This window comes from Octodon degus, unplaced genomic scaffold (genome assembly GCF_000260255.1).
Source record: "Octodon degus isolate 3935 unplaced genomic scaffold, OctDeg1.0 scaffold00136, whole genome shotgun sequence".
In the NCBI taxonomy this organism is placed as follows: domain Eukaryota; kingdom Metazoa; phylum Chordata; class Mammalia; order Rodentia; family Octodontidae; genus Octodon; species Octodon degus.
In genome coordinates this window covers 6,958,818-6,967,291 of record NW_004524712.1, presented here as the reverse complement: position 1 = coordinate 6,967,291, position 8,474 = coordinate 6,958,818, and the positions used below count along the sequence as shown (strand labels likewise).

At 45.9% G+C, this 8,474-nt stretch overlaps 1 protein-coding gene and 1 pseudogene across 9 annotated transcripts in view; one reads left to right on the top strand and one right to left on the bottom strand.

The window, feature by feature from the left end:
- Positions 1-8,474, top strand: part of Nfrkb (nuclear factor related to kappaB binding protein) — a 41,801-nt gene that overhangs the window by 14,463 nt on the left and 18,864 nt on the right. For all 8 annotated transcript variants that reach the window (XM_023701474.1, XM_004641419.3, XM_023701472.1 and 5 more), the window contains 6 exons: positions 4,085-4,158; positions 4,940-5,024; positions 6,222-6,402; positions 6,624-6,732; positions 6,955-7,081; positions 7,314-7,379. In XM_023701474.1, the coding sequence (XP_023557242.1) occupies positions 4,085-4,158; positions 4,940-5,024; positions 6,222-6,402; positions 6,624-6,732; positions 6,955-7,081; positions 7,314-7,379 (642 nt within the window). The remainder of the gene's footprint in view (positions 1-4,084; positions 4,159-4,939; positions 5,025-6,221; positions 6,403-6,623; positions 6,733-6,954; positions 7,082-7,313; positions 7,380-8,474) is intronic.
- Positions 424-2,642, bottom strand: LOC105743570 (annotated as a pseudogene). Its single transcript, XR_001117299.2, has one exon. The product of XR_001117299.2 is annotated as a UPF0183 protein C16orf70 pseudogene (transcript).

Genomic DNA, 8,474 nt, shown 5'->3' with positions numbered 1-8,474 from the left:
CCAGCAACAGCACATGGCAGGCTGCTGCTGAGGGCATAGGTGCTTTATTGGAAAGAGAATGTGGGCAAGAGATGAGGAAGGCTCCCCATTCCAAGAGGATGGGAACAGTTCTGGCTACCCCTGACAATGAGATATGCAGGGTCTCTGGCCAGACTGGTCAGAATGGGAAGACACTCAGTCACAAAGTCATGGGCGTGCCATACAAGCCTGGCTGTAGGCATGAGAACCATACAGGCAAGCACATGGGGCAGGTTCCCTGCACATTCATCATGAACTGTACAGAATGAGGCTGTACATGAGTTAAATACAAAAGAATCATATTTACAAAAATATGTACACACATTTGAAAAACTCACAAAATTGTCATCTATGTATCACAAGTTTGCTAGACCAAAATATTAAAAATGAGATAAAAGTATACATTTCTCTTCTCATTTCTTTTCAAAAGGATTAATATTTTAAAGCACATTTATGCTACTTTCCATTAGCAAAACCTATGAAGAGATCAAGCAGCCCAGCGTTCCTTGAACCCCCAGAGCCCATGAGCCATGAAAGGTCTAGCCAGGGGGCAGTGGCTAGGGCTAGGGTAGGGAGCTGACCCACAGTGCAGAACAAAATGCTGAAATACAACAAAGAAAGATGTCTTTGGCTAAAACTTTGGCATTAAATAAAGCTACAAACAGAATGGAAACATAAAGCCCTACCAGCAAGGCAACCTTGAAAGCTGGCTCCAGAGCAGTGGAAACCAGGCCTGGGCACATACCTGGATGGTAGAAAGCTGTGCTTCACCAGGTGGGTGTGTCTTGGGCCTGGCAGGGAGCACGCACAAAGGGGACAGGGAGGGGCAGGTGGGCCACTTTCACCATAGCCAGCTCAAGTAACTAAAGTAGATGTAGTGCAAATGTTGCAACCGAGTACTATGAACACACTACCTGTTTGCCTCAACGGTCACGTGGCAATGTGCAGCCAAAGGCAGGACTCTGTCCTTATCCTGGATTCCTGTATTAGCCACAGAAAGGGCCCCAAGTTTTCCCAATGTGTGTAGGACAAGGGTTGACATGTCCTGCCTTCTTCTGTGTTAGTCCAGATCTCCTGGGTCTAGGTATCAAGGCTCAAAGTTTGTGCTTCTCTTTGCAGTCTGTGTTCCCTGCTGGCAGCAGCAGGCTTAGGACCGACAGAGGAATACCTGGGCCCCTTGTCCCACAGCAGAGCGCCCAGCCTGAGCCTACCTCTGAACATTCCAAAAGCCCTTCAATACTGACAAGATGTCCAAGCAAACCCACAGGGTGGCACACAGACCCACTGAGCAGGATGTCACCCACAGTTCCATGGGCAGAGGAGCACAGGTGGTGATGTCCCTAGGGGAGCTCTGCTGTTCTCAGCTGGGCACCATGCCTGGGGTGGGGCATACAGGGTTACAGAGGCAATGTGGTTGTTCTGCATGATCTCAAAGATCATCTGCTGAAGACCAAAACAGAATGTGGAGCCAAATGGGTTAGTGTTGTTTGGGGATGAGGACCTGTGCAGAATAACAGGCTTCTCCACAGGATGGCCCAAGAGCTCATGGATATTGTCCCACTTGCTATAAGTTGTACATGTTTCTGTCTGACCATCTTCATTTTCTTTCTTTATGGTTAGTGGGATCTTGAACTCACAGCGGTGATAAATGTTAAAATTATAATGCCCAGGATAATTGGTATGTAGAACAAACTTCTTCACTTTGTGTGTATTTGCATCAAAAAGGATATCCACTCCAAGAGTGAAGTAATTAAAAAAGTAGTCATTGTACTTGGAAGGAACTTGTTTATGAGGGGAAGGAGAATGAATTTTCATCTTGTCTTCTGACTTATAGAAGACCTTATGTGGAGAGCCAGGTATGCTAAGAACATCTTGGCAGGAATCTCCAAAATATACAGAACGTTCAAATACCCGCATCTTGGCATCTGCTAATAGGCCAGGTCCGCAACCTGCAGCAAGTAGGCGAAGTCATAAACCTGAGGGTCCAGTTCCATCACGAAGAACATCTACACTCTCAGCATACACTTTGCCCATGAAACAGCTCAGTGGCATCATGGGAGCCTTGGTATCTTGTAGGCTGTTTCCGCTATAGATGTACATTCGTTTTACAGTTGCTCCATGGGGTATCTGGAGAGAAGCTAGACCATGCGCAAAATTGGGCTCATACTTGGGAGCTTCAGTCCATGAGTCTAACTGAAAGGAGAAAGACAGTCCTCTGAAGTTGAGGTGAAATAGCTGCTCGGCAGAGTTGTACACTCCAGGATGAATTGTGCCAGAAGACTGGTCAATCTGTTCAGTGGTAGGAGCTATGGCCTGAGAGTTGAAGTGCACTCCACAATATTTTAACTTTACTTTAGTCAAGTCATATACTTCAGTCACCTTAAGTCTCTGATTGAAAGCATCAAACAGCAGTTTGATCCCATCCTGAGTCAGGTTAAGGATGAGGGCATGGCTTAGAGGAGACCAGCGTGAAATGCCCATTGCTCGTTCCCCAGAGAGCGTTCAGGCACCACCTCCAGGTCCAGCATTGCTTTGGCTGGCCGGGCCCGGGTGGCCTCCCTGTCGTAGGGCAAATGGGACCAGACCTGAGGAGACAACACAGTGGCTACTAGCCGCACTCGCCAAATGGTGATAGCTGTGCTGTTCACCCCATCACAGTCCCCGGGCGGCGGTGGCAGTACCTGCCACACTACACACCTCACTTGACCTCCCCTGGGCTTCTTATGTAAGAGGAACCATGTGATACTGTGGTACTTAAGCTTGTGTCAGATTTACCTCATTTAACTTGGTCTCATGCATATGTGTTTTCCTAACACGTGACTCGAGTTTATTCTTTATGGCAGTCTTTCTTTATTCATTATGATTTATTGGCCATAAAGGCTGCTTCCAGGATTTAGCTAGAGTGAATTATGTAGCTGTGAATATGGGTATGCAGGTATCAGCTAACACTCTTTCAGGAAGATGCATAGAAAGAATAGCTGGGTCATTGGGATTTCTGCGTTCAGCTTTTTGAGGTACAAACAGTACCTGCAGTGTGGACTCTTCAATGTATTGTACCTTCATTTTCCCCTGCAGTCTGTCCAGCATTCCTTATTTGACTTCTTCACGGTAACCATTCTTGCTGGAGTTTTGAAATCTGAATGTTGTTTTAATTTGTATTTCTCAAGTGGCCAGTCATGTTGAGATTTTTTTGTTGAGTACCAAGAATGGAGCTCAGGATTTTGTGCTTGGCAGGCAGGCATTGTGCCACTAGGCTATATCCCAGCCCTGATTTGAATATCTTTTATGTATTTATTGGCTATTTGTGCTACTTTATTGCAAAATGTCCATTCATTTCAGATGCCTCCTCCCAGTTTTTGTGTTTTGGAGACAGGGTCTTACTATATAGTTCAGGGTAGTCAGGAACTCACTGTGTAGTGCCGGCTGACCTCAGACTTTCAGTGATCCTCCTTTCTTGGCCTCCCAAGTGCCGGGATAATAGGCATGTACCACCATGCCCAGCCAGATGTCCAATTTTTTTTTTTAATTGAATTTTTAAGTTGGAGGTCTTTTTTGAGTTCTTTAAATATTATAGATATTGGTCCTTTGACTGATGAGTAGCTACCAGAAATTTTTTCCCACTTTGGAGGTTGTCTCTTTGTTTTGAAAATTGTCCTTAGGAGCTGATTAACTGGTATTTTGTGCTAAAGAGCATAATCTTAAAATAACAACCTAGGGGAAAATTCAGCAGTAGAGCAAAGAGGGTAACTAGAGCCATCACATTTCCTTAGCCTGCTTGGGAAATTGGAAAAATAATTTGTATTTGGAATAGGAATGAAGGAATAGTGTCACCAGACTGCTGTGTGTTCAGATCAGCTAAGTAACTGAAGTAATTTATCATTGTATAGAAAAATGGAAATCCTGATCCTGTGACTGAAGACTTTTTGTACTTTTAGTATCTAGGACTTAGAAGTGAGTCTCAGGTGTATCTTGGCCTAAGAATGTCACAAGTGGCCAGAAAGATTTGAAGGAGAGCATCACTACAGTGAATGACCTAGTCTGGGTGGTTTGGTTCATTTTCTCTCAGATAAAATAGAACTTGGAGACAGTGATCTGAAGATAATGTTAAAGAAGCACCATGAGAAGCGGAAACACCAGCCGGTAAGATCACGATGGGTGTGGCCGCTCATGGTTTGCATGTCATGTCTGTGGCTTGGCTATCCTGGGCGAGCTACTTGTTGTCCTCACTTCTCTTCTGATTCTTGTTACTATTTTTAGGGTTGGGAGTAACACAGGCTAGTTAGCATTGAGGATGAAAGGCGACACTCGTTTCGGGTAATAAGGCCGGCTCAGCAGTGTCTGGTTTAGTCTTTACTATGGCACTGCTTGGTGTATGAATGCCTAGTGTTCTCTTTTTGCCTTTGGTTCTGTAACGAGTAGATGCCAGGACCAAGAGTTGACCCTTTGCTCTTCCCTCTTCATACTTGTTTTGTTATTTCATACAACTGAATGGGGGTGGTACCAAGCCAGAGAGTAGAGTAGAGAACAGACAGCCCATCCAAGGTAGAAGAGCAGGAGGGCAGAGTCCCACACTGGGACTGCGCTGGGCTTTCTCCATCTTTTCTATTCTACAGCATTGCAATTTCTTTAACTTCTTTGATTCCTAGACTTTGTAAAAATATAGCAGAAAGGCCTGAAGAGCACGTGAGATAAGGAATGAGGAAGAGCCGTATGGAGTGTAAATGCCATACATTGGGGCTTGACCTGGGCTCTCCCGTGTCCCACTGTGATGAGCGGTAGAGCTTGTTGCTGCACTGCTGTAGTTCAGCGTGCTTCCTCCGAGGTACCTGACAGGCATCATATCCAGGAGGTAGACTGGTAGTCTTCATTAGTCCTTGCTCCTTTTGGTCTCCATGACTGAACCTCTGCCTGTCATATCTAGGATCACCCGGACCTTTTGACAGGGGACCTGACCCTCAGTGACATCATGACCCGAGTGAATGCTGGCAAGAAGGGCTCTCTTGCAGGTAAAAGAAGTGACAGACTGCTGGTCACTTCTAAGTAGCCTTCACTCTGCTGTTAACTGTTACGAGGCTGCCTCCCTGTGGCTGAAGTAAGTGAGACCATAGTCTCCTTCATGCTGGTCACCTTTGTTTTGTTAGTGCCTTTATGAACTTAAAGTGAGTGCAGCTTATCATTAAATGTTAAATTGAACCGTAAATCACTCGAGTTAGGTTTAAAAATCTGTGTGTCTGGTCATGTAATGGCACGAGATAATTTTTACAAAACAGACGTGGAAAAACAGAGTTTTAATCCAGTTAGGCTAACTGGCTGGGCATTCCTAACTTCAAGTTCAGGAAATCTCTATGCCGTTCTTTCGTTCATTCTTTGTCTCAGCTCAAAGCCCTTTTTGGTTTCCAGGGCAACCACAGTGAACTGTTACCATGGGGGGGGGGTCAAGGGGATTTATGATGACATAGGAAGTAACCCACTTCTCTTGCAATTGGCTTTGTTTACCCACTTTTTTAAACATTTTTTTTTTAAATTTTATTTATGTGTGTGTGTGTGTGTGTGTGTGTGTGTGTGGCCAGCTCAGCCCACCAGGGGGCGGGGCTGGCTGGCATGTGGTGATGGGGGATTGAACTGCGGTCCCTTGCTTTGCTGAGCTTATTCTAAGTAGGTGCTTTAGACCACTGAGCCATCTCACCAGCACCTGTTTACCCACTTTTATCTCTTTTGTGTTTACAGTATCTTAACAAGGATGGGGAAGGATCGAGGCAGTCCAGGTATCACCTGTCTCTAAGATAGATTAGAGGGCCAGGGAGATGGCTCAGTGGAATAAGCACTTACCTGGCAAGTGCAAGGGCTTGAGTTCAATCCCTGGTTCCGGGGGGGAAAAAAAAATAGGTTAGAGACTGAACTGGAGCCATTTTGATAAGGATAAAATTAACACATTGAGAGCCTCCAACAAGCCTTTACAGTCAGGTGTGGTAGTTCATGCCTGTAATCCCAGCACTCAGGAGGCTGAGGCAGGAGGGTTGCCCAGAGTTCGAGCACAGCCTGAACTATAGCAAAACTCTTATCTTAAAAAAAAAAAAAGTTGATATATGTTCTTATGATACTTATCTGTCTTTGGTGGGCCTTGGAAGATCCTGTGCAAGTAAGCCCCTTACTTCCTGACTAGGAAATGCAGCTTTGTGACTTGTGTTTTCTGTACTGCCCAGCCTTATATGACTTGGCTGTCCTTAAAAAAAAAGCAAAGGAAAAAGAGGAGAGGAAGAAGAAGAAAATAAAATTGATCAAGTCTGAGGCGGAGGATTTGGCTGAGCCTCTGAGCAGTACTGAAGGGGTTCCACCTCTCCCACAGGCCCCGTCTCCACTGGCAATACCTTCTATAAAGGAGGAGTAAGTGAACGGCAGAGGTCATGGGAGGGTGGGTGTGCTCAGGGCCGTCCATGCCTTGGGGCTGTGTGAGCTGGCTATGAACGTGCTGAACCTGCCAGTGCTGCCAGGGACCAGCTGGGAAAACGTGCGCTCCTTGTGACTGCCAGCGCCTCCGGGCAGCTGAACTAACTTAGTGTGTTCACGGCCTGTTTAGTTGTTCTTCTGTTTCCTTCCCTCCGCAGGCCCCTAGAAGACCTCAAGCCTTGCCTTGGAATCAATGAGATATCTTCTAGTTTTTTTTCTCTTCTGTTAGAGATTTTGCTGCTGGAGAATCAGGCTAGCCTTCCTGTGGTAAGAGCTTTGAAAAAGTCCTGTGTACTTTGAAGATTTGCAGTTGTCAAAAGTTGTGATGGCCTGTAGCTTTAGAAGCAGCTCTGTAGAGTCCCGGCTTCACAGCTGACTTGTTTTGGGATGGGAGCAAACCACACAATGTCCCCAGCTTGCTCACACATCCCTGGCGTGCTGATGCAGGGGAGCATTGACTGGGTTCTGCCTTTCCTTCCCTTCCCGCAGCTGGAGGAGCGCGTTCTGGACTGGCAGTCATCTCCAGCCAGTTCCCTCAACAGCTGGTTTTCTGCAGCCCCCAACTGGGCTGAGTTGGTGTTACCTGCCCTGCAGTATCTTGCTGGAGAAAGCCGAGGTAAGGAGATGCTGGTTTTTTTGAAGGTTGCTGTGTTTTTCCTCTTTTGCCAAATTCTTAAGAGTGAATTCTTGCTGCCCTCATTGGTCCATTGTCCCTTTGTGCTCTGCCCTTGATGTCTCCACCCCTGATACACCAAGAAATACTGAGAAGCTTGCAGAGCTGTGGGTTGCTCTGAGCTCAGCGCTCTCTAGCCCGTGTGGCTTGTGCATAAAATCTCTTTTTTTTGCAGCTGTTCCGTCCAGCTTCTCTCCATTCGTTGAATTCAAAGAGAAAACCCAGCAGTGGAAATTGCTTGGTACGTAATTCACATCACTGCCTATTCCTTCCCTAAGCTGCTTTTGATTTCTACTTAGCACCATCCAGCACATTGGCAAGTAAGGAAATACTAGACTTTTGTCCCTGTGAAGGAATTCGTCAAGACATTCTGGTGCAGTCTTCATCCCGTGCCTTCCTCACCCAGCTCCCTGAGCCACAGTGGAGTTGCCTTGCTGCCGCGCTGTGGCCTGCAGGGCTACTTTATAATAGCGTCAGAATTTGTATGAATCATACCAGTGTTTTTGGACTAATTCGTAATAGTTATTTTTCTTTACTGGAAGCGGGCTTTGCTAGTGAGGATATTGAGAGCAGCCCCAAATAAGCTACTTTTAAAGAAAAGTGTCCTTATTTTTGTTTTAAATTTGGAAAGCCTTGCTTAGAATGTTAGTTGTTGTACCGTACATCTAAAATACTCTGGAAATGCAGTATTGGTTTTATACTGAAATGACAGGTAGGGATCCTGTGGCTACAGAGGGCCAACCATGTATAGTAAAGGACACAGATGGAAGTTGCCTGTCATCTAGAGAGTGTCTGGTGAGGAGAATAGAGGCTGAGAGCTAAGCCTTGAGAAACTCCATGGGAGAGGCAGCACAATGCAGTGCTTTTGTGAGGAGGGACTGCAGAGACAGGCACTACAGAGAACGGAGGAAAGCTCTGGGGCCATTGGCTCTTGGAAGCCCAAAGATTTAGAGTCAAAGAAGTGCGTGCAGTTACTGGCTTTCATTGTTCCTGCAAGGTTCAGTAAGATAAGATGTATCATATGAAATAAGGGCTGTGTGTGTGTGTGTGTGTGTGTGTGTGTGTGTATGAATGTGAAACCAGGGTCTCACTCTCTTTTTGGTACCGGGAATTGAACTCGGGACTTCATGTTTGCCAGGCAGGTGCTGTGCCACAGAGCTGTGTTACCCGCCCAAGGGCTTCACTGTTTCTAGCCACATGCTCTACCATTGAGCTGCTTCCCCAGTGGCTTTTAAATTATATTTTGAGATGTAGATTCACAAGGTTGCCCAGACTGGCCTTGATTTTGTGATCTGCCTCAGTTTCTTGAGTAGCTGAAATTAGCTGGGATTATAGG